Raw genomic sequence first — 25,625 nt, forward strand, 5'->3', positions numbered from 1 at the left:
TTGAATAGAAAGTTCAATAAAATGAATAAAAAATTACCAATATTAGAAAGAACTTTACAAAAAATGACTATATTATTACTAGAAATTGAAACATTAAAACCTATATACAACAAAATATCTGCAAAATTTAAAAAAGAAGTAATTCAAGGAAGAATCATTGCATGGAGGAAATACGTATCAGATCTCTCTAATAATACTCCCATACAAAAAATATGGGAAAAATTCAGGAAAATAAATGGTACCCATGTCAAACCACCTAGACATGCCATATTAAAGGATGGGAAAAGAACACTTGATCCAAAAGAAATAAGTAATATAATGGGAGAAAATTTAGCAAATGTAAGTAGTGATAAGAATTTAGATGAACACTTCTGCACAAAAAAAAATAAAATAGAATTAATAACAATAAATTTTGAAACAATTGATGATATATATTATAATAGAAAATTTAGTATGTGACAATATTTGTTTTGAGATGATCTGCCACTTAGCACCTTTGGCAAAGTCATACTTATTAGAGTTTTATAATCATTTATGACTTCGAAATTTATTTCAGATGAATGGCGTAAAGCTATAATAATTCCAATCCCCAAACCTGGAAAAGATCCCAGTAACGTAAATAATTACAGACCAATTTCTTTAACAAGCTGCTTATGCAAATTGTTAGAGAAAATGGTAAATGCTCGACTAACATGGCACATTCGAGAAAATAAAATTTTAACTCCCACTCAGTTTGGGTCACAGTGTAATAGATCCACACTGGATTCTCTCTGTAACTTAGAAGACCATATACGTAGAGGTTTTGAACGAAAACAAATTACTGTAGCTGTCTTTTTTGACATTGAAAAGGCATACGATACCACATGGAGGTATGCTATATTAAAAACTTTACAGAACAACAACATCCGTGGACATCTACCTAGGTTTATACAGAACTTTTTGACAAACCGCAATTTTCAGGTGAGAATTGATGATGATCTGTCTAGAACATTTCCACTTGAAAACGGTGTTCCACAGGGAAGCGTCCTTAGTGGAACACTGTTTACTTTAGCAATCAATGATATCAGTAAAAATCTACCAATTGGCAATAAAAGTAACCTGTACATGGATGATTTTGCCATATATTATTCAGCATCCCGAATAAAACATGCAGAACGAATCATTAATAAAAGCATAGTAAAAATAGATGAATGGGCCTCATCTGTAGGCTTTAAATTTTCCATCGATAAAATTCAAGCAATCATGTTTTATAAAAATAAAAAGTGGAAAAAAGATGAAGAAATAGATTTAAAAATCCGAAACCATAGTATACCAATTGGCCAAACAGCAAAATTTTTGGGATTAGTATTTGATACCCACTTGAACTGGAGAGCCCACATTACATATGTAAAATCTAAAAGTAAAAGAGCATTAAATCTAATTAGAAAACTATCAAACACTACTTGGGAGCCGATAGACATACCCTTACTGTGCTATATAAGGCAACAGTTCTGTCCATCATTGATTATGGAAGCGAAGCATATGGCTCGGCATCTGATGCAGTTCTGAAAATGTTAGACCCTGTTCATAATGAAGGCCTTAGAATATGCTCAGGAGCCTTTAGATCATCGCCAAAATCATCATTACAAGTTGAATGTGGTGAACTGCCTTTGTCTCTCCATAGAGAGCTAGTAACAATGAAAAGTGCTTTAAGAATTCAAACTAGCGATTCTCCAACCAAAAAACTATTTGAATTAAGAGATGTATTTATAAACAACCATCCACCACCTTTCCCAATTAGAGCTAGGAGATTGTTTGAGTCGCTGAATATAAATATACAAGTGCCTGTAATAGTAAAATCACCTCCTCCCTGGACAATGAATAAAACGAGAATTTGCACACACCTCAAGTATTTATCAAAAAGTAATTCATATACAACAGAACACCATAGACAGCATACAATAGAGCATATAAACCGAAAAGGTCCACATTATGCAATATATACAGATGGATCTAAATCAGAACACGGAGTAGGATATGCTGCAGTGTCCCAAGACAAAACTTATCAGTTCTCCCTGCCCAATAATGCTTCTGTATTTACAGCAGAATTGTATGGAATTGCATCAGCTATAAAAATAATTAAAGAATCATCATTCAATAATTTTGTGATTTTCAGTGATTCAAGAAGCACTATAGAAGCTATTCAAAGTTACAAATCTAATAATAATATAGTACAACAAATTAAATTATATCTCCATAAATTATATAATAATGGAAAAAATGTAGAAATATGTTGGATCCCTGCGCATGTAGGGATCAAAGGAAATGAAGAAGCAGACAAAGCAGCTAAAGCAGCAACTCACATGACAAGATCAAATGTGAATATCCCTGTTACAGATTATGTAACTCACATAAAAATGGGTATCATAAATAAATGGCAACATATATGGGATGAAGAACCTGAAAGTAATAAACTGAAAGAATTAAAACTTAATGTTAAAAAATGGAGTTCATCATATCAAAGAGAGAGAGAGACACGCACAAGTAATTTTAACACGCCTCAGAATAGGTCATACTCGTCTGACACATGGGCACTAATGAGCAGCCCACATGGCCCGGCTCCCAAGTGCTCAGAATGCAGAGTAATAATAACGGTCTGACATGTGTTATGTGAATGTCCAAAGTATGACCGACAACGAATGTCTACTTTTGGAAATAGGTCAGTGAAAGAAATTTTGTCAGAATCTTTCACATTTTCAATCATTCAATTTTGATGTTCTTGAAAAACTGTAATTTAATTAACAAAATATAAAAATAAGTAAATAATAAAAATATGAAAATCCTTTTAACATTTGAATTTTACAAAAAGAAGAATTTTAAAAATTTTGTTTAATTTATATTCTGAATTTTAATATACCGTTTAGTATGTATGTAAGGAAGTCTGAGTAAATGTATTTATTGTCATGAGAGCATGTGCCTATGTGCAGTTTTTAATTTCATTTTAATTCATTTATCTTAGTATTGGATGATCTATTGGGTCCTAGCGCTTGACTTCAGGCCTAGACCTAGTATTTTAATCAAATCCTTCGGGCCAGCCCTATGAGAGCTGAAAGTCAGCTCAGTGGTCTGGTTAAACTACTTTAATAATAATAATAATAATGCACGAGGGAGGGGATATCCGCATCCATGCTCGCTCTTTGCCCTCTTACTGGAGTGGGGCACTCGCGTCAAAACGCACTCAGAAGTGCGCCGTGTGCATCTGTTAATGACGCTGGTGATTTTGCCGACGAGAGTCAGCACGCCCAAACGCTGGTTACAGCGCCGTCGTTAGTCCGCTAAGGGCTTGAGTAAGTTCCTGGAGCCAAGACTGAGTCGCCCTGTGGGTCCGCTAATGGCTCCAGGACTACTCCGGGGGTCACCACTGTAAGAGGTGCAAAAGAAACGAGCAGGTAAAAGTGACTGCTACTTTATTACAGATCCAGGCAGTTTATATAGCGGCAGACTGGCGCCGAGCCGCAAAAGACAATGAGATTGTGTGTGACCTGAGGTCAATAATAATTAACAATAATATACAGCGAGCAAGTACAGTTTACAATATAAAGACAGACAGAATTCCAATGTGGATATAGTCTTGATGCCTGCGAATAAAGAAATACAAGATACACAATCGATAATAGGTGATCAAATACATATATAGTTTAAATGATTGAAATCGCGTGACCTGGCATGTTAGGCATGACTAATTGTATGGCGAAGAAACTGGGAAGTCACCATAGAAAACTTGCTCAGCGGAGACTTAGCGAATGACATGATCAATGGAGACTCCGCTGACGGCTCTGTAGGTGACTTTACAGATACAGTAGTAAAAAAATTTATATAATTTTTTTAGGCCAAGTAGTTCATGGATAGTCAGAGTTTCATCTCTCAAGGCTAAATAGTTTGCAGATAGTCAAAAATTTCTATTTAATCTCGCGAGGCTAAATAGTTTGAGGATAGTCGAAAAGCTTACGTAATCTCTCGAGGCTGAATAGTTTGCAGAGAGTCAAAACTGATTATTTTGGTAAATAGGTTTTTTGCGGCAAATCCTGAAATTGAACTAAACTTGAGGCAATGGGTTTATGGTAGGTGTAGGTGAAATATTTGTCCACATGCAACACATGCAATATTTTATTGTGTGTGTATATTAGTAGGGTTATGCAGTGCTGGTTTGAGACGTTCGTGATGCAGTGTTTACTTCTTATTAATCAGGAAGGGTAGTAGACATCTGTATTTAATGCTGTTACAAAATATTTGATAATCTCTGAAAAGTAGTGTCAATATTTAAATTAAGCCATAAATTTGGGTTATTTCGTAAAATTAACATGTGAATTATGCAAAGTAATAAAATTCACTCAATAATAAATGTGTGAGCTAGATAAAGGCTAGATAATGAATATTTTCTGTAGACACAAGTAATCAACATAATTTAAGTAGTGAAAGTAGATTCGTAAAGTATCATTACATAAGATAATGTACTGTAGCTGCAAAGCCGCTTTAGATATTTAATGACATTATAGAATTCAGTAGATCATGAAAAACTATGGCGATACAGTCTGATTATTGGCAGAACTTTACTGTTATCTTGATATGAGTGAGTTTATCCATATGAAGGTGGTTTAGAAGTAAATAATCTTATTAAGGAATCTTAACAACTACTTCTCTTAATTTGAGGTCTGCTACAATCTGTGAAATAGGAATTAGTTATTGGACAGTTTCTCAGACAAGCTTTTTGTGGCCAGATTCTCCGCATGGTAAAGTCCTTGAATTAATGTAAGGTGATGGCACAGCACCAATTAAAGATACCAGTATAGTGTTAGATTTTGTAACAATTTGAATAATTTAAGGATTTTTTTGTGTAATTACAGTGCAGCTTGATTGCAGCTTGAAATAACACTGTAGCTTGTCAAAAGCAGAAGACTTTAGCCACCCTTGCTAGCAATGGAAATGGCTCTAAGAGCATAGGTTGCCTCTCCCATTACTTCTGCCTTAATTCTCTTCTGTCCGGGTCAGTTACAGCGTCCAAAGGCTTCTTGCCGATTCCTGGCTGACTTCTGCGACTCTGTCTCAACGGTCATGTCTTCAACGCAGTGAGACATTGGCAACATGATTCATCCATGATGGATGTATATCATTCATCATGTACAATTCATGGCTAATTGCGACCATAACATCACAGGTTAAAGTCTCTGCTCTTGCAATTTTATTAAAGAAGAATGATGCATTGTGGTCACCAACAATAATGCTGTTACAATATCTAGGACATCACTACAGTAGTAGTTTATCAACTTTTAGCCATAAATTCTAGTCATTTCGTAAAAATAATTAAATTCATTCCATAGTAAATGCCTGAGTTACTTAAATGAGACATGATTTCAAATGTACAACTTACCGGTAGTTAAAGCTGAATTTGGTGAAAGATCAAATTTCGAGATCGTTAAAAAGGTGATCCCTCAGGCCCTGCTAATGTAACCGATAATCAGCTTTTAGTTTTTGCCGTGACACAGAATAGAGTAGGTTTAAGGTTCTGCTGCTTACCTGTATGTAATTGGTCAAAATTAATTTTGGTTCCTTTTTGGTGAAGTACTCGGTTTGTTGTTTTTTGCTCCAGCGCTAGTTGAGTGCTTGAGAGTTAAATTAGTTAGACTATTATGTCTGATTCTGGTTCTATGGTATCCCCTTTGCAGCAAAGGCTGAATGGAATGATTAATATTTATGCTTAGTTTATATCCGCATATTTCTTCAAAATAAGGTTTTATGAGGGGCAAAAATGTTTGTTGATTTGACTTGTAACGTGTGAACTTCTAACTTTGTCTGACTGGAGTGCTTTGTGTGTTCAATTGTTGAAGAAGCTAGAAAAGATTGTTTACGATGTAGGTCTGGCCTCTTCTAGGTTTTTTTTGAGGTCAGAGAGAGTAGTCAAGAGGTTTTTGGTGGAAATGTATGTCCCTGAGTCATTATCCCCTGTTGTTCCTGTCATTGTTGTCTACCTACCTTCCTTTTGCACTGTTTCTCCCAATCCTTTTGGTTTGTGTCAGTTTTGTCTACTGTGTTGTTTATGTCTTCCATGCATCTCCCAGGGACAATTTCAGGGTGAATTGTATTAGTTATATGACTGTGTATCTGTGTTGTGATAATGCGAAAGTTGTACCTTGTGTAAGTGCTGTGGAGGAGGTAGCTTCTGGCCCATTGACGCTAGTGGCTAGGTGTGACTGGAGGGAATGTCAGGCTGGTGAGGTTCCAGGGAGAGTTAAGCATGGCAAGAAGGCTAATAGGAGGCTGAGAGTGAGAATGAGGACCTGCACTTGAGGGAGATGGGGAATGTCCTGTTGCAAAAGAAGAAATGAAAGGAGATGAAAGAGGCAGAAGAGAGAAATTTGGAAGACAGGATGAGGAGGATGGATAAAAAGTGTCAAGTGGAATCAGTTGGAAGAAATGCCTGAGAGGTTGTTTTTTGCGACTTTTTGGAGAAGGGGCTGTTGAAGAGGTCTCGTCTGCTTTCTCCATTGAAGATTCCTAAGAAGAGGGCTCTTCTGGAGGAAATTCCCCCTCCTGTAGCTGATGTGGAAAGAACCGGAGAAGTGAGAAATGATGAGGGAATTCGTCTCATTCGTTATCGAAAGGATCCTCCCTATCAGAAGATTACATCTGAAGGATAAGGAAAGGAAACTGGTTTGGCGCCAGCGAAAAGAGGAAAGAAGTGACTCCTGTTCCTGTGGCGCCTGCTCCAGCATTCAATGAACCTCAACAGCTTGTGATTGATACGGAATTGAATGCCCGTTTGAAGAAGATTTTACAAGATGATCTGGAAGGCGGAGTCTCTTCTTTGGGGTATCCTTTGATGCCAGTGGCGCCCAAAGTGAAAAAAGTGAGAAAGGTTCTATGTGAGGAGGTACCCCTTGCGAAAGTTATAATGAGTATGGCTGTGCCGATGTGCCTCCTTTGGCGCCTGAAAGGTTTTGATAAGTATGGCCTAAGAGAACTATGTCTGCCGCTTAGGAGAATATTTGACTGGGTTTTGCCTTCATTGAGGCCTATGTCGTTGTGTGGGAGATGTTGAGCTCCGCAAGGTGAAAGCCACTAGTTGCTGTATCAACTGCGAAAGTTTTGTTAAGCCTAAGAGGAACAGGCTCAAAACTTTTGAGGTGACACAGCAAGAATATGTCACTGGGTAGCCTTGTCAGCCCCCTGTTCGTGTAACTCAAGTCTCAGTTCAAGGAGACTTGGATGAAGATGTTGTCCAGCTGGACTTATCCCCAATTTCTGAAGTGCCAACTCCTCTTTGGGCTTAGAGGGAGAAAAAAGATGTAAGGAAAGGTTGGAGAAGTCTCCGACAACTCTCTTCAGGGTTATAAAGAAGCTCTTGAAGTTCTTTGTGAGAACTTCCCTGATTTGTTTTGGAAGCTTTAGGGATGGCTGTCTCCTGGGTCCCAGTACAAATGGGACAAGGCTTCTGTTTCTTCTTAGGACTTTAAGAGCAAACTTGTGGAGTCCGTCCAGTGAGGATGAATGAAAGGCCTTTGTAAGAAACATGGATGTTGGATTTTTGGCCGGATAGTAGTGGAAATTGGAAGGTCAACGTGGAAGTTGAGCCCCCTCCTGTTTTCCTTCTGGAAACCGGAGTTACAATGAGACTGAGGAAATGTTTTCCCTGGGTGTGGCTGCCTTCAGGTGTGGGACTTCTCCAGTCTCATTTGGATGCCAGATAGGGGACCGCACTTAATTCTGCGAAGGTCTTCTTTTGCTACGTCCTCCGAACTGGATCAAGTTTTCAAGAGCGTATTTCGGACTCTTGAAATTGTGAGCTTCCTGGACTGGGCGATTGCGGTGTTCAGCCAGGAGGTGTTGATTAAGATTTTAATCTTCCTTCCGAGCTCTTGGATGATGTGGTAGGAGTAGTGGATTGATGGAAGGGGCATCTGGTTGATCCTCCAGGATGAACTGGCCTCTTTATTTACGTGAGGGGTTGTCAAAAGAGGCAACTTTTGGTGGAAAGACTTCCTAGCAAAAGGTGTTTTTCAAGCCAGTAAGATTGATTGTTTTAGTTTAAACAAGGCTCATCTGTTTTTTTAAACTGAATGTTGCTGCAATTTCCCAGAATGGTTAGAAATTGAAGGAATACAACCCAGGATCTTTTGTCAGGGAAGTAAGAAAGATTGGAAATTTAGAGTGCTAGCAGCTTTGGAAGAGGTGTTTCGTCCCCATTTTCTGTAGTGATGGACAGTATAATTTTTGTGACCCTCTAAAATGATAAATGTTTTTATTGGGATGTGAGTTTTTGAAAAGAGGATGGTGGTCCGTCAAATATGAATGCCTTGAACCTCGACGGCCCCAGAGGAAGAAATGAAACTTTTTCCTCCATTCAGCTGTTTGAAGCCAGACTGCAAAGGTTCTGGCAAGAGTGGCAACAGATCTCGGCAGACCCTTGACGTCCAGTTTTTGAAAGAAGGATATTGCCATCCCCTTAGCCTTTCCAAACCTCCTTTAATGGTTGGCTCCAGTTTCTTTACAGGCGTATCACACAACTCCAGCAAATGTGTGAGTAATGATGGGGTTTTGAACATGGAGATCCGAGGAGCCATGCTGGAGAAGGAAGATAGAACTGCTTCATGCCCCTCTTTCTCCAGGTTTCTTACAATCGTCTGTTCCTGTGGATTACGAAAGCATCAAAGGATGGAGACCCGTCCTGGACGTGAAAGTGCGATTGAATGTCTTCGTTCAAGGAAGACAAAATGTAAGTCTAACATGGAGACAACTTGAGGAGAATGTTGTGGTCTTGGCGGGGCTTGAGTCATCAGGGGATTGGATGGTTTCGATAACCTCCAAGACGCTTAAGAGTTTCACGTATATCAGATAGTCACCAGCTTCAAGGAAGTTCCTGAGGTGTGAGGGAGCTTCTTGAGAGGACAGGTTTATCAGTTCTGTTCCTGAAGCTTGGGACTAGTCGACAGCCCCGCAAGTTTTCAAAGGATCCTGTTGTCAGTAGCCAGACATCTTCACCTGGAAGGTGAATTCGAGTTTCCATGTAAAGACGATTGGCTGCTCAAAGCTGTCTTTGTGTGGAGAGATGAATGGAGGACCTATCAAATTACTCTTCAATTAACAGAAGTCTCTAGGCCTCATTATCAAGGCATAAGAAGTCTTGCCTTACTCCCAGTCAGCAGATTGTCTAGTTTGGGAATGAGTCTGGACTCCTTCAGACTTTGTGGTTCTGGCTTTTTGATCCAACCAAGGAACTGTTCATGCCTGACAGAAGATTGACTTTCTGCAGAAGGAAGATTTGTTCTGCTTCAAATGGATGAGCCTGTTAGGGAAAGGTTCAGTGGAGAAGTTTGTAAAATAAAACTTGGCAAACCTGGACCACTGGAGTTTTACCATATGCAAAGAGAAGTGGCCCAGGAAACAGTTCCCGGACTCCTTCACAATTCGCCATTTCCCCGGAAAAAGATAAAGGAGTGCCTCCGTTGATGGAGGTCAGAATTGAGTTTGTTTATAAAAGACTTCCTCTTCAGCTTCTGACTGAACCCAGACCTAACTCTTTTTTCGACACCTTGGACAAGGGCTGGGGAGCGATCAAAGCGCCTTTACAAAAGAAGTTTCAAGGGTTGAGTGGCAAAGAAAATGCGATTAAACTGGCATATCAATCAAGAAAAGGAACTAAAAGATGTTCACTTAAATGTTAAGCCTTTCAAAAAAGAAGTGGTTGAAGGCAAATGCGTCTTGGTCCAGGCGGACAACACGACCGCTCTGGCATACATTTGAAACAGGGGCACTCACTGCTGGTCCCTTTTCGAGACCTTGAGGGAGCTTTTTTGTTTGGGTGAGGATTTTGACCAGACTAGAACATCGATTCATTCAAGGGGAGAAAAATGAGTGAGCAGCGGACCTTCTCAGCAGAAAGAACCAGGTCCTAATCCAACGAGTGGACTTTACATCCCCTAGTTTGCGAGAGCTTTGGAAGATATGGGGACGTCCGGCTCATAGATCTCTTTGCAACCGAGGAAAAACTGGGACCCGGACAAAGTACCTGTAGTTCCAGTAAACAAAGCGGTTTTTACGTGGAATGCAATGTTCATGGACTGGTCGGAACAAATGGGTTGATATGCCTTTCCCCAAGCAAGATCCTGCGTGAAAAGGTGATGAGTAATGCCGAAGTTCTCAAGCCAAGGAAGCGAATTAGATGACTCTGGAAAAAGAATTCTGGCCGTTGTTGGTAGTGGTTCTGAAATATTTAAAATTACTGTCAGATTTCCGTTCTTCTGAAATAGGCCAGTGGAGTATTTACTGAATGAAAATGGTACGAATTAATTTTAAATGTTCCACAAAACTTGTAATTCTTCATCTGGCTGCCTTAAGACTGTCAGGAGAAAATGATCAGAAAGAGAGGCTTTTTCGTTGAAGATGAATGCGATGAGGATGGTTGAAGGAAGCTAAGAAGTCAAGAAGAGAATCCTCCGACAATGTTTACCAGAAGAATGCATGTGAACAGCAAAGGTAAATTAAACGTGGACACAGTTTAATCCTGTGTTTGAAGAGAAGGAGCATGTGTCTTCTTCTTAGTACATCTATAACCCAGATGAATAAGATTTTCTTGTTCCTACAGAAAAAAAAGCTTGCTGTACCTATACATTAAAGGGTATAGAGCCATGTTAGTATGGGAGGAAACTTTAAAAATATGTTAGGGGATTTGAAATGTCTTTGAGTCAAGACCTGAGAATCTGAACATATTAGGAATCATTTAGAGAATGCACGTTTAAGAGAGATGTCAGAAGAATTTTTAGGTGGCGTGGAATCTTGACGTAGTGCTGAGATGGTTAACCTCTCTAGTTTTGTTTGAACCTTATGGTAGTGAACATCTTTGTTTAGTGAAGTCACGAAAAAGACTGCAAAATTTTTTGAGCTCTAAGCTATGTTAGGAGAGTGTAAGTTAGAGCTACAAGTAGATTGACAAAAGAGTTAGAATTTGCTAAGTAAGGCAGTATGTATGTCTACTTTGGTTTCTTAGCTGAAGAAGGAATACCCGTTTGTAGACCTTTGGCCAAGAGAGTTTGAAATTAAGGACCTTTCCCAATTGGTGGTCCGAAGAACCCGATAAGTCGCCTCTGCCCTGTGAGTGCTCTGATAGGTTCTGGGTTGAGAGAAAAATAAATTCAGAGGTCCCAATGACCACCTCTGGTGCTCGGTTAGAAAATCCTTCTAGGCCTCTCTCTAAGAATGCCCTTTCTTTCTTTTTGAGAAGCCTGAAAAATGTTGCCGATTCTCATGAGCAGTGTGCTGACTCGTTAGATGAGTATTCTTAATTGGTAAAGCGCCGAGATTAGAAGGTTTCGACTTTGATGTAAGTTTGCAGAAACTTATCTGTGAAGGAAAAAGTTAAGTCCACCTTTTGGCCAGATGTGCAAAGTCAGTGTTTGACAATCGCATTTTTGGATGGACGTGCAAACTGTTTTCGTGATTGGGTGCAGAGCGCTGTGGCCCCTTTATTGGCTGACACGGTGTTGGGGGAGAGGTGAAAAGGAGTCCAGCTTAACTAACATTTTGACCTTGGAAAGGGTTATAGTTGGGATGTAAATGTTTTTTTGAAGGTTGCCTGGAAAGATAGTGATGATGTGTTAGTATCTTCCAGTTTTAATCTTTGGAAGAAGGTTTGAGAGGTTCTGAAAGTTACAAGGTGGGCCCTGTTTTGTTGTTCGTTGTACTGTTGAATGTAAATCAAGGGCAAAAATTTGAGGGTCCGTATGAAGTGTTGGTTCTCTTACGGAAAGTACTGTTTTTTTATTGTGTCCGACTTTACTTCCCTGGTATATCCTCTAGATGGTCATGTACCAGAATAAGGTCCAAAGACTACATGGGGTGTAACCAATGAGTTGAAATACCTTTAAAGGTAAAACCAATGTCTAACATGTTTGCAAGTAGATAATTCCAAGAATTTTATGATAGAGTAGTGGTAGAAAACCTCAAGGTGCCAAATCAGCTATTTAAAGAAATGAGAATGGTAAGTTGTGTGATAAGTGAAAAAAGTGAAATGATGATAAAATAACGTTTCAATCCTACTTACCCGGTATTACATAATCAAACCCTCCTCCTCCCCTCACCTGGGCAGTTGGGCAAAAACTTAGTTGACGTGAACGCTTGGGAAATTCCTTTACGAATTAAGAAGTGTAGAGGAGTTTTGTAGGAGTGATAGATGAATGATTGAAAATGACAGCTATATAAATACGTTAAGTATAATTGAAAACATTTTATCATGAAAATTTCATATTTCAAATGTTTTCTTGTAAAAAGAATTGAAAGATCAATTTTGGAATGGAGTTAGATGCTAATGTAACTGATAATCAGATTATATGTTTAATGGATGAGAATTGAGAGTGGTTTAGTGAAAAGATTTACCTGTGAATCTGAGAGAGAAAAGGGTTAAGATGGTGAATTAGAATGTACCGTGGAAGTTTCTCCAGCAAATATTTGTTTTCATTCAGATTTCACTCATGGTAAAGGACCTGCTAGAATGAATCCATGGGTTTAATATTTATGCCATTATGGCAGCAGTAAATTATAAATTGGATATATTTCTTCAAAATAAGGTATATTATAGAGGGATGAATAAATTTGTTTGTATTTAGCATTTCCCAACGTTTTGTGAGAGAGAGAGAGAGAGAGAGTGTGTAATTGTCGTTAGTGTGTGCTTCGGTTGTTGGAAGAGGGATGAGGTCGTTAGTTTGTTTACGGTGCTGTCTGTCTGTGCAAATGTCGAGGGAGTTTTTTTTCAGTTTTGAGTGAGTCTTGAGCTGAGTTCTGTGCAAGGCGGACATTGATGGTGGATTATTGTGTGTTTCATGAGTCGTGTATTTTCCGTTGGATGTCATTGTTGTCTGTGCATGTGTCTCTTCCTTTTTGCTCGTTTTTTTGGGTTGAAAGTCTGTTTTTCGGTTTTGTTTGTGTAATTTTGTCTACTGTGTTGGCGACCGTGGACACGTTCATCCATCTCCCAGCAACCGAGGATCAGAGTGAGTATTGTATGTGGTTATATGTTCTGTGTACCTGTGTTGTGTATTGTTTTTGTGTTTTTTAAATTCTGCCACAATATTTCAGGAAGCTAGTTCTCTAAAGTGTTAATATTTTCATAGTCAGTAAACTTAGTTCAAGTAAGTTTTGTTAACTGATAAAGAATTGTTAAAATGCTTAGGTATTATTTCTGTTTGATTAAAATAAAGCTCAAATATTCTCCCAATTCAGAGACAGTAATGATTTGTTGCAATGGCAAAAGCCTGCTTTAATGGACACTTGGAGAGAGAACAAATTAAGATTTTTCTTTTGTGTCAAGATAATGCATTAGATCATCTTTGCTACTCAGATGAAACAAATATGGGGGTGATGTTTTGTGGATTTTTACATGGCTTGAAGGTTTGTTGAAGTGCCAATTATTATTGAGTTCCCTTATAAAAGAAAAAACAATTTATTTCAGCTCTTCGAGGCTAAATGGTTTGCAGATAGTCAAAAAGTTTATTAAACTCTCGAGGCTAAATAGTTTGCAGATAGTCAAAACTGATTATCTTAGTAATTAGTTTTCTGCGGCAAATCCTGGAATTGAACTAAACTTGAGGCAACAGGTTTTTGGTGGGTGTCGGTGAAGTGTTTGTGCACATACAATATTTTATTGTATGTAGTGTTAGTGGCTGTGCATTGCTGGTTTGAGACTGGTTGTTGAAGCAGCATTTGGGAAGTGAGTGCAACAGTTCAAATTTGTTAGCATTAATTAAATTACAGATGCACATCTAGATTTTGTAAGAGTCGAAATTTTAGTGTGCTGTTTTTATTTGTATGGTTAATGAGTGAAAAAACAAGGGGGTTTTCAGATACTTTGGGCTAGTTGCCATGGATAGCTGAAAAGACTAACCAAATCAAATTTACTGACAATGGAAAGAGCTCTATGAGCATAAGTCGCCTCTTACTTTACTTCCTACTTCTAAAATTAATGTCCTCTCTCGCTGTTCAAGTAAAGAAACCAGAGGTTTTCGTTGTGATGGGTGTGGCAGCCCATATCAATGTTAATCTCAAGAGTTCCTTTCTTGAAGACAGGAAGGGGCTTACCTCACGGTGTAGGGTTCCGTGACAGTACTAGGCAGGCTTCATCTTTCCTGGTATTGACGTCCCCTACTGTTTCGATGGTCATGACCTCAACGCAGTGAGACAGTGGCAAGATGGATCATCCATGATGGATGCATGCCATTCATCATGTATGATTATGGCTAACTATGACCCTAACATCGGAGGTTAAAGTCTGCTGAGTAAAATTTTGTATTTAAAGAAGAAGAATGGTGCGTTGTGGTCATCGACAGTAATGCTGTTACAAGATTTTGAATACATCACTGCATTATTAGTTTATCAACTTTTAGCCATAAATTCTAGTCATTTCGTAAAAAATTAAATTTATTCCATAATAAATGCCTGAGTTATTTAAATGTGACAAAATTTCAAATGTGTTCTTGTAAACAAATAAAGTAACATCAACTGAGAAGTGAAAGGAGTTCAGGATGCTAATAAAGTAACGTCAACTGAGAAGTGAAAGGCGTTCAGGATGCTAATAAAGTAACATCAACTGAGAAGTGAAAGGAGGTCAGGATGCTAATAAAGTAACATCAACTGAGAAGTGAAAGGAGTTCAGGATGCTAATGTAGCTGATAATCCACGTTATATGTTTAATGACACACAATATTGTAGGTTATAAGAAAATTTATCGTCATCTCACAGATGGTATTTATCTGTATGAAAGTAGTTTAGGGGTATGTGTTGTCCTTTGGAAATTGGGTATTAACTGTTTGTGGGCAGTTTCTCCAACAAATATCTGTTTTCAGTCAGATTTCACCCATGGTCAAGTCCTTAAAGAATGAATGGAATGGTTAAAATTTTTTGCCAATATGGCAGCAGTAAATTTTAAATTTGATGTTTCTTCAAAGTAAGGTTATTTCAGGAAGCTAATTCTCTAAAGTCTTAGTTTTTATAGTCAGTAAACTTAGTTCAATCAAATTTTGTTAATTGGTGCAGTATTTTGATATTGATTATTAAGTACTATTTCTGTTTAATTAAACTCAAATATTTTTTTTATATATAAGACAGTAATGGTGCGTTATGATGGCAAATGCCCACTTTAATGGACACCTGGAGAGCACAACAAATTAAGGTTTTTCTTCTTTTGTTTCAGGATACTGTATTGGATGATCTTTACTCCTCAGAAGAAAGTGTTAGTGGCTACTCGGTGCTGGTTTATGAGACCCGTTGATGTAGTGTTTGGCAAGTGAGTGCAATAGTTCAAATTTGTTAGCATCAATCTAATTAGATGAACATCGAGATTTTGTAACAGTTTAAATTTTGGTGAGCATATCATTAAAAGCATTCATTGTATTCCTTATGTATTCCCATTTTTAGCAGGATGTTGCTAATATGCAAGTAAAAATTGTTGAAAAATAATGATCTAATTTAAAGGTAGAGCTTTTAAGATATTAGTTATTGAACCTTAGGGGAAAATATTGATGGTTAATGTAGGTTTAGTTTCCATGTTTCATTCCAAAATAAGTTTCACTATATTTCCCCACAAGTAGTGGATATTTGGAACATATATTAAGAACATCATGATATTTCTATAAAAAGATTTAGAAATGTATCTTTAAAAAAAAGATTTTTAAATCATTTGTAATTCCTGTTCAATTTTGATAGTTCCTTTGTTTCCCAACAGATGTCAGTGTTAGTTCCTATGTGACCATCACTCCTGTGAGTTTCACAGAACATTTCCAAAATCCTTGTTTATCCTGAGCAATATTGCCAGCTTTAGGAAAACGGACTTTGGAGCAGTAGACTGTTTCCGTTGAGTTTTGCTGGATGCCATGAGGTGCTCATACATAATACAGTATAAGGTAAGTAATTTTGTTACAAGTAAGTATTGTGGATGTGTTGTGGTGTGATCTTTCGTGCACTGCTCAGCCTACCAGGAGCAGTACCCAGAAGTAGTCTCTAGAACATACAAGCCCCCTGCAAGAGGAGCAAAGGGCATGCGGGTCCACACCAAGATTAGATCTAAAGCTACTGCACTTCTTCCTGGCAACCCCAGGACATACGATGGGGGAAAGCGGGCTTACGAGGTTTATTATTTTCGTGAGCTTGCATTTCAAACACACAGAGCAACCATACAAGGAAAAAAAGAGAAAGATCCCACTGGGAAAAAACTGCTCGACGGAAGTCTGCAGAGAAGGAAGAAACACGTCTGCACCAAATGACAGCTGAAAGCAAATTGGAATGTTTACATCCAGGCAGGTGGGACTCCAGCCTCCCATTTGATAGTTAACTGCCTAACCACCGTGTTTGAAAGTTCAAAGTCCATTTCCAGCTGCACCGTAAGTAATTCCTAATGTAAAGGACCGATAGTTTGTATGTCATGTCGGAACTATGGTATTTTTCATGACCAACAAACCTGAGGTCTTTACGTAAATGGCCCACGTCAAGCCACCCCTTACAGTTAATTTGGCTGGAAAATAACTGGCGAGTCATGGGATATGGGAAAGGGAGAAGAGGTCAGGCTCCACCTACTCTCTCTCCCCATTGGCTGATACACTCATGCCACCAAACCTTGTTCTATTTTTAACTGAATCCAGCTGCGCATGAGAGCTTTTCCCCATACGTAAAGATCTCAGGTTTGTTAGTTAGGAAAAATACAAATTGATAAAAAATTTAGCATGTTATGAACAAGATGATTTGAATGGATTCTGTCACATTTTGACACTATTCAAATTAAGATAGAAAAATGTGACCATTTTCAAGCAGGTAACCTACATATAGATACACTATGACTGGGTATTACTTATTTTATTAAAAATAGAATTTCATTGGTTTACATCACACATACTGATACAAGTGAGAGTACACATTTTATGAGTACATATACTAAAAAAAAATGTGTATTTGGTTTAAATGGTTACGCTATATATCTAGATGAAAAACAAACCAATGAAAACTTCCTGGCCTGAAACTGGCTACAGTGAAATATATTTACTGTTTTTAGCATTGAAAAAATTTTGCTTACACTTTGCCAAGCATTTTCTAACTTTCCTTCAAAGACAATGCCACTGTCACATTTCAAATGGCTTTGTACATACTCAAAACATAATTTTTTTCAAGTAAAAAGAAAGTACAATGCTGCATACATGAATCTTCACATTTCTATGAAAATGACTGAAACAATGAGATTTTACTCTTCTTGTTCCTGACCAATAAATAAATATATCACATGAAAATGATTTGTACTTCATATCTTAAGTTATGTACATTACCTCAAGTCTATGTAACAAATCACCTCTTTTCTTTTTTCAATGACTGCAAGATTAACCAGACAAAATAAAGAAAACCAAAAATTTTTAAAAAAAGCATTTCAAAATAGGCTAGTAAACTCCCCTAATTAAGCTTATCTTAATTCTTCAGTACCTGTACTACAGTTAAAGTTCAACCTAAAGAAACCAATTTCCATGCAACATAAAAATAAATGAAAATTATAGAATAACAATCTTAGATCTGAATGAAACTTGGTAAGCAATGCAACATAAAAATAAATGGAAGAATTCTAGAATGAAAATCTTAGATCTGAATGCAACTTAATAAAGTAATGATGACATTAGTATTAAGATTGTAAATAAAAATCCCATGCATTGCGCTCTATGTCCTTTCCAAGTAAAGGTTATGTAATACTAATCACTTGATTTATGCAGTGAAAACAGCATTTGAGTACAGGTACTTTATATTTTTTTGGCTGTTTTTTGTTAAAAAATACTTCGTATTTACAAATATCAACATACAATATTAAAAACTTAAATATGCCTCAGGTTGAAAACAATCTAGTGAAAAAGACTCAACTTTAGATTTAAAAGACTGGCACACTAGCGAATTACCATACTTTGAGCATCTATCCTACAGTTGCTAATGTACCGAAAAGTGCACACATCCCAATGTTATTAATGTAATATATTTTTAGCATAATTTTGTTAAACATTTTCCAAAACACCAAATTTTCAATATGCTTAAAATTATGAAATTTTGTCGGTAGTAACATCTCACATACTGTACCTAATACTTTTATTACACAGATGTTACAAATAAAAACAGTACTTACTAATGGAAGACCATATGCCTATACTGTATACTTCTGTGCTAGTTTGTGAAACTAACACAATTCAGTGTTAAGGATAAGTGTTGTGAATCACTGGTAAAAAAGTGTTTGAAAATACTGAGAAGCCTAACTTGAAATTTGCTGAGCATGCTACTGTAACTAAATGAAGTGATTTGATGAACACAGTCCCAAGATTAATTCCAGGTGAAACCCACCACTGAACAATTCCAAAGTGCATCAAGCTTTAAAACACATTATCAAAAATAACACAAAACCATTAAACAGTAAGTGTCACACTTAATAAAACAATGGTTTTTAGTGAAAAATATATTGCTTGTACATAACAATCATACTTTCTGATGTTTTTGATAAGTGAATGAAATGAATTACATACACCATAGTTGATTTGTTTCCTCTTCCTGCCTCAAAAGATATAACAAAATAGTAGCACCACTATCCCAGTTTAGCAACTGAAGGTGTAACAATAATCCAGCCAACTTTAGTCTTAACATCTAAAGGCAAATTTATAATTCTTTAAGAAATCAATAAATTCCTATGGTATAAACAAAGCAGTCGGTACATACTGAGGAGAAAATAATTTACAATCCCTATACAATCTGTAAGTGTTGAGGACCTGAAGTGATGTACATAACTAACATCAATGCTGAAGACATACCATACATACATTTAACATTCATGATCAATTAAAAAAAAAAATAATAAATGAAAAAATTAAGGCACTTCACTCCCCTTCACCCTCTGACAAGTCCTGTTCACTACACTCTACCCGTTCCTTTGCACTGTCTCCAGACTGATTGTGTTCACCATCTGCATTCTTTGTGCTACCAGAAGCTTCAACCTTTCCTAAACCTAATGCAGCTTTCAAGAGAGATACCAGATCTCCTTTCTTCTGCTGCTCCTCTGGAAAAAAATAAGATATATATAATAAATAAGAGAAGTGGAAGGTGGTAATACTGGTATAAAGGCATTAAGCAAGCAAATAAAAGAATAACTACTAGGAATAGATACTAAGAGGAAAAAGCATAATACTAGAGAACTCTTACCTCCATGACCCGTAACATCCTTTTCTAACTGCAATTTATCTTGAGCAATTTGCAGCATGCCTTCTTCTATACTGCCTTTACTCACAAGCCTAATAACTTCAACAGGCCTGAAAAGTTTTTTCTGCTTTAGTAAAGAATCATCTCTACCACATAAATAGTTAATAACTAATTTTGGGTACTGGCAACCACAGTCAATGCATTACCAATCTAAACAGTATATAAAAATTTCAGCTTCTATCCCCTGACAGCTATCAATATTTGGAATAATGATCAATCTCTACTGAACAACTCATGCCAAAAGGCCTAACATGATAGAGAGAAGAACCAAGTTCAACATATACTGTAACAAAATCACAATCAGTAGAAAATCATAAGCTAATTTTTTTTTTTTTTTCCTGAAAGAAACTACATAATTTTAAATCCTCATTTGTTTCAATCACATCTCTCCCTTTATTAACTAATGATGAGACAGGGTTACAATTTTTCAGGTGTACTCTCCCATTAACTGCTATCCCAAGACACTTGTACAATATTTGTATTTTGACTCAAGGGATATTAAAACATTTCACACTAGGGTGGAGAAACCCATATAGTTTTGTTCCGATCATTTTTACAACTGCTATCTGAAGCTGTGACAAGGTACTGTTACAACCATCATGGGAAGGGTTAGATGATTCTGCAGAAATATGATAAGTTACTAGCATGTTTTTATGGAAACAATGATGAGTGTGATTTTAATAATGGTATGGTTAGAGCTAAAAAACAAACATGCTTTTCAATATGGAACAAGTCTAGTTGAAAATGTCTTCGTCACTCATATTATATTATTTAATAAATGGAGGTGAAGCCTTGATCATATTATTATTAATAAATGGTTTAACTAGACAACTAAGTTAACATTCTTAATTCTCACAGAGATGGCAAAAGAGATTTGTTCTTAAATGCATTTGATAATATTTCCTGTAAAATATAACTTCATAAAAATCTAATGACTGGCAAAACACAAAATGTTGAAGATTCTGACAAAATGTTTGTACATAGAACCAGTTTTTATACATACCCATTAGTCACTAATTTTCCACTTTCAGTGTTAAATGGACCCAGCCACACCATCCTGCAGAGTTGGAAGAAAGAATGTACCCCTGTGCATACCTAGCTAACAACCCACTACCTGCCAATTAGTGCATCTCAATCCTGTGTGCACCAACCACCATCTACGAAAGTGAAGACGAAGCGAAAGAGCCTCTGAAGAGGACAGACGACCCAGATGCAAGAGGTCCACTTCTTGTGTTATAATGGGCAGTGGAAAAAGCTACCTCAAAAACCCACATAGCTTCCACAAGTAATGGATTGCAGTAACATGCCAAAAACATGAAGCATAAAAACAGATCCCTCATAAAAGACAAACCTCCATGTGTACTTATGGGATGAGGAGGAGAATGAATGACTATAATCCACAGACTTGTTGCACATGACCTGCTGCATTGACTAGACTCCACAAGAATCATCCACAGACAATGTACCACAAGCAATTGAAAGAAACCTGTAAGGCCAAAGGACTACTTCAAGGAAAGCCGACCCCTTGATAAAACTATAGGCAGCAGAAAAAGAAATGGGCACTCGTGCAATCAAGAGAGATGATCCTGGGCTGTGCACAACTATGAATTTGTTGAAGTTGACACAAAACAGACTGATTTACCTGATTTTGAGATTTAGGCTGTTAAACCAAGCAATGGTGCATTTTTTGGCTATTTGGCATTTATGACAGTGAAAAGAGGGAGTTGAAGTGGTAGGTTGGCAAGGTAAAGAGAGCCAGAAAATAAAGATGAAATACTGTACAAGGCTCTGATTGTGGAATTGGGAGAAAACCCACACAGTTGCACTCTTTCTTCATAGTTACAGAGGTTGGACAGAGACTAGAGAAAGGAAGCAATAATGGAGATAGAGTAAAAAGTAGGTGCTGCTATAGGCTGAAGAGATGCTGCAAACACCCTTTAGTAATGCCTACAGTGCCTACAGTATGTGCGGTGCACTGACTGCACTATTCCCTACAGGAAACTCAAAATAAGTCCTGATGGAGTTCAATCCCAGCAATTTGGAAAGGGATGGATGAGAGCAAAAGGGCTGAAAAGGTACAAACCACTGGAAACATTACTTGAGAGCCATACAGGGCAGGAAAAGAGCACAGCAAGGCAGCAAAAGCCTGAGAGTCAAACAAAAAGCCCTTACTAGGAGAAACTCCAAGGGAAATTGGATGTTCCTCCCACACAGACCTGATTTTGAGACGAGAGGCTCTGTCAGAGAAGTTCTGGAGACCATTAAAACACTTGGAAAGGGAGATAAACAGGAACACAGACTTGAAGGGTGAACAACAGGGAGAAGGTATCAAGCAACAGCCAAAAATTCTTGGAACTGCAAAAGCTAACCAACCCTCTTTCCAGGCTTCCTTTAGAAAGAATTAACTAAAAGTCATGGAACTTTTCATGTTCGTTCACTGGTTAGCTTTTGCAGTTCCAAGAATTTTTGGCTGTTGCTTGATACCTTCTCCCTGTTGTTCACCCTTCAAGTGTGTTCCTGTTTATCTCCCGTTCCAAGTGTTTTAATGGTCTCCAGAACTTCTCTGACAGAGCCTCTCGTCTCAAAATCAGGTCTGTGTGGGAGGAACATCCAATTTCCCTTGGAGTTTCTCCTAGTAAGGGCTTTTTGTTTGACTCTCAGGCTTTTGCTGCCTTGCTGTGCTCTTTTCCTGCCCTGTATGGCTCCCAAGTAATGCTTCCAGTGGTTTGTACCTTTTCAGCCCTTTTGCTCTCATCCATCCCTTTCCAAATTGCTGGGATTGAACTCCATCAGGACTTATTTTGAGTTTCCTGTAGGGAATGGTGCAGTCAGTGCACCGCACATACTGTAGGCACTGTAGGCATTACTAAAGGGTGTTTGCAGCATCTCTTCAGCCTATAGCAGCACCTACTTTTTACTCTATCTCCATTATTGCTTCCTTTCTCTAGTCTCTGTCCAACCTCTGTAACTATGAAGTAAGAGTGCAACTGTGTGGGTTTTCTCCCAATTCCACAATCAGATCCTTGTATTTCATCTTTAATCTTTATTTTCTGACTCTCTTTACCTTGCCAGCCTACCACTTCAACTCCCTCTTTTCACTGTCATAAATGCCAAATAGCCAAAAAATGCACCACTGCTTGGTTTAACAGCCTAAATCTCACAAAATCAGAAAAATCAGTCTTTTGTGTCAACTTCAACAAATTCATAGTTGTGCACAGCTCAGGATCATCTCCCTTGATGCGTGAGTGCCCATTTCTTTTTCTGCTGCCTATAGTTTTATCAAGGGTCTGCTTTCCTTGCAGTAGTCTTTTGGCCTTACACAATAACTCAAAGATACCTCAACCATCCCTAGACCTGAGCTTAGCAACAAGAGACAGAGACACTGAGTCTAGCTGCAAAAATCAGATCCCAGAGCCTGACGTTCAATATGTATTGCATACGAAAGCCCAGTCAGGGCCTCCCCACTCACACCACAAGAATTTGCAGACATCCACCATAAGGAACAACTTTAAAGGAAGGAACTGATAAATGGATGACGTCAAAACTTCACAAACACACTGAGTTATGACACACCTCATACTATACAAGCAGCAATGACCTCATACTATACAAGCAGCAATGAACTAGAACAACATGCAAAGAAATTTGGTCTTATCCTTTCCTCATCTCAGAGCCATAGCTGAGAAATTACTAGACCATAATCACAACACAGTAGTTCAACAAGAGGTCAAAATGGTGAGGGAGCCTTCTTTAAGAAGACAGGGAGTCACAGCAACTCAGCTCCCCTGGACCAGACATCCTTAAATACACTCAAACATGAGACACCTGCACTTGCAAACCCCTTTTGAAGCACCATACACAACAGCATGGAGATGACTGGAATCAAAGGAATTTCTTCAGCAGCTACTGTGACACCAATGTTGTTAAGATTATGACGAACATCATCTATGGGAGAGACCTTGACAAACCCAAAAACTGAGAACACTACCCTGGCATGAAACAAAACTCAATGGATGCAACTGTTAAATACCAGTTTCCCAAGGGGAACCATGAAAACAAATAACCTTCCCAAGCCATGTTCATTAAACAAAGGTTTTATAACAAACACCAGGAGGACCCTGGGGGCGAAGGGCCCCTTCCCCAAAAAGATGAACTAGAACCATCGTGGATCGCATTGCCAGGGCCTTCTCAAACTCAACCAAGTAGCAGTGTAGGTTAAAAGACTGACACAGGACCTGATAAAACAGCAAGCACCTCCAATGGGTCCCTCAAAGAAGCCAATACCCATTGAGGTGCAGGCCCTGAGAACAAAGCAGCAAGGGTCCTGTGATAATCTAAGATACAATACACAGATAAGGGAAAAGGGCCCAGTACAATATACAAGGAAATATTACTGAAAGCTGGAGGAACAGTACAAGCAAGCACATATCTCCTAGGTCAAACATACCAAAGAAGCTGTAAGCTGAAACTCCCTGATGTCACCAAGAAAACAAAAGCATCGTGTGATGGCTTTCAGAAGCGAGGTGGAAAAAGTGACAAAGTTTTCCGAAAAGCTGGGATCCAGCCATGCAAATGTGCTTCCACTGGTGCAAAGTACTGAGAGAACAACACATGATGATCTCCATACAACCAAGAAAACTTGGAAAAATCTGCCAAAACACAGCACCAAGTACTATCATCTTCATCAGAGGGAAAGGAGATTAGCTATGATAGCAGTTTGGTCCTCATCATCATTTGTGGGTTCTGTTGTGAAGAAACACAAAAACCAAGACCATGTGCCAAAAGGCTTTAAGACTTAGTTAATCTTCCAAAGGTGGACCCCAACCATCAGAAGAGAGGTAGGAAAGGACACTAGGCTGTTGAATTCACAACAAAATTCTACCTACAATCACGGACAAATATTCCAGAGGAGGAAGGAGCAGATGAGAACGAGAAGGCCAAAGGACCCAAAATGCAAGATGGTGAAGCGGGGAATGTGGAGGAACAATCAAAAGGGTATGGCAAGGGTTAAGGAAATGTTTCAAACATCTACTGTAAACCAAAAATGACAAATTTTAAGTAATTTGTATTTTTCCTCACATACAAACTTGAGGTCTTTACATATGGGATTTACTTTCAGCACAGGCTGAAGCCGGCCGTTGAACTTACAACAAGGTGGTTATTGGTAGTTGGCTACCAACAATAGGGGAGGAAGCCCCGCCATCTAGTCAGTATGCCTTCACTTTACCTTGTGGCCCAGGTGGCAGAATGAGGGGTGGCTAGAGGTGGGCCATATATGTTCAGGTTTTTATGTTAGGAAAAATCACGCATTTTTCAAATAATTTGTATTTTAAGAAACCTGGGGTCTTAACATTAGGATAAATCTTCTAGCGCCAGCTGAAACCAGTAAAAAATTCAATAGAATTGTATATGCAAGGATCTGGTGGCATCTGTCCTCTCTGTCACGAGTTAGGTTGAACAACCACCAACCCAAGCTGGGACTTGTGACGTATCAGTATTCTTTCAACCCAGGTTAAACTGTCAGAGGGAGCCTTAAATGTTGAGACAATTTGTGATTTGTTCAAACATTGAACAAACTTGGGGTCGTAACATCAGGATAGACTTTCTCTTGGTAGGAGGTAAGTATCATGAACTGACTGGAGGTTTGCCACACCTGGTCATTCTTCTTGTATAAGAGAAATCTAAGGAAGAGGGCCTACACCTCTGAACCTTAAGATAAGTATACCTTAGTTTAACCAGACCACTGAGCTCATTAACAGGTCTCCTAGGGCTGCCCCGAAGGATTAGACTTATTTTACGTGGCTAAGAACCAATTGGTTACCTAGCAACGGGACCTACAGCTTATTGTGGAATCTGAACCACATTATACCGAGAAATGAATTTCTATTACCAGAAATAAACTCCTCAAATTCTTCATTGACCAGCCGGGAATTCGAACTCGGGTCTAGCAGAGTGCTAGCCGAGAACTCTACCGACTCGTCCAACAAGGATCTACCTCTGAACCTTAGATACTGCATAACTTAGGTTCAGACTTATGGGTTTCAATACAATGCCCAAGTTCATTGCATACACGAAAGATGAGGAGCTACCTATGTAGGTTTCTTGTCCCTCTCTCTCCTTGCTGAAGAGAGAAATGTCCTGCTACTGAAAGATAACTTCATTTATTAATGAATACTCTAACAGCATGGCCACTGCACTCACCTTCATCATGCCCCGTTCCAGCTCATGATGGAACAAACTTCATACTGCCCATAAGTAAAGAAGACAGAAAGGAGAAAAGAAGAGAGACCAGTCACCTCATTCATACTGCCCATAAGTAAAGAAGACAGAAAGAAATGAAG

The 25,625-nt window shown here is 38.3% G+C and overlaps 1 protein-coding gene and 1 long non-coding RNA gene across 3 annotated transcripts in view; one reads left to right on the plus strand and one right to left on the minus strand.

The window, feature by feature from the left end:
- LOC136848154 (uncharacterized) overlaps positions 1–21,359 on the plus strand; it is a 55,279-nt gene extending 33,920 nt beyond the window's left edge. The window contains exons 2-4 of the long non-coding RNA XR_010855955.1: positions 15,215–15,307; positions 15,746–15,923; positions 20,316–21,359. This is a non-coding gene — a long non-coding RNA (uncharacterized lncRNA). The remainder of the gene's footprint in view (positions 1–15,214; positions 15,308–15,745; positions 15,924–20,315) is intronic.
- Positions 16,855–25,625, minus strand: part of Etl1 (SWI/SNF-related, matrix-associated actin-dependent regulator of chromatin, subfamily a, containing DEAD/H box 1) — a 171,544-nt gene continuing 162,773 nt past the window's right edge. For both annotated transcript variants that reach the window (XM_067120410.1, XM_067120419.1), the window contains 2 exons: positions 19,228–19,334; positions 16,855–19,084 (listed from right to left, as the gene is read on the minus strand). In XM_067120410.1, the coding sequence (XP_066976511.1) occupies positions 18,906–19,084; positions 19,228–19,334 (286 nt within the window). In that variant the 3' untranslated portion in view covers positions 16,855–18,905. The remainder of the gene's footprint in view (positions 19,085–19,227; positions 19,335–25,625) is intronic.

Source organism: Macrobrachium rosenbergii, chromosome 2 (assembly GCF_040412425.1).
Source record: "Macrobrachium rosenbergii isolate ZJJX-2024 chromosome 2, ASM4041242v1, whole genome shotgun sequence".
Lineage (NCBI taxonomy): Eukaryota > Metazoa > Arthropoda > Malacostraca > Decapoda > Palaemonidae > Macrobrachium > Macrobrachium rosenbergii.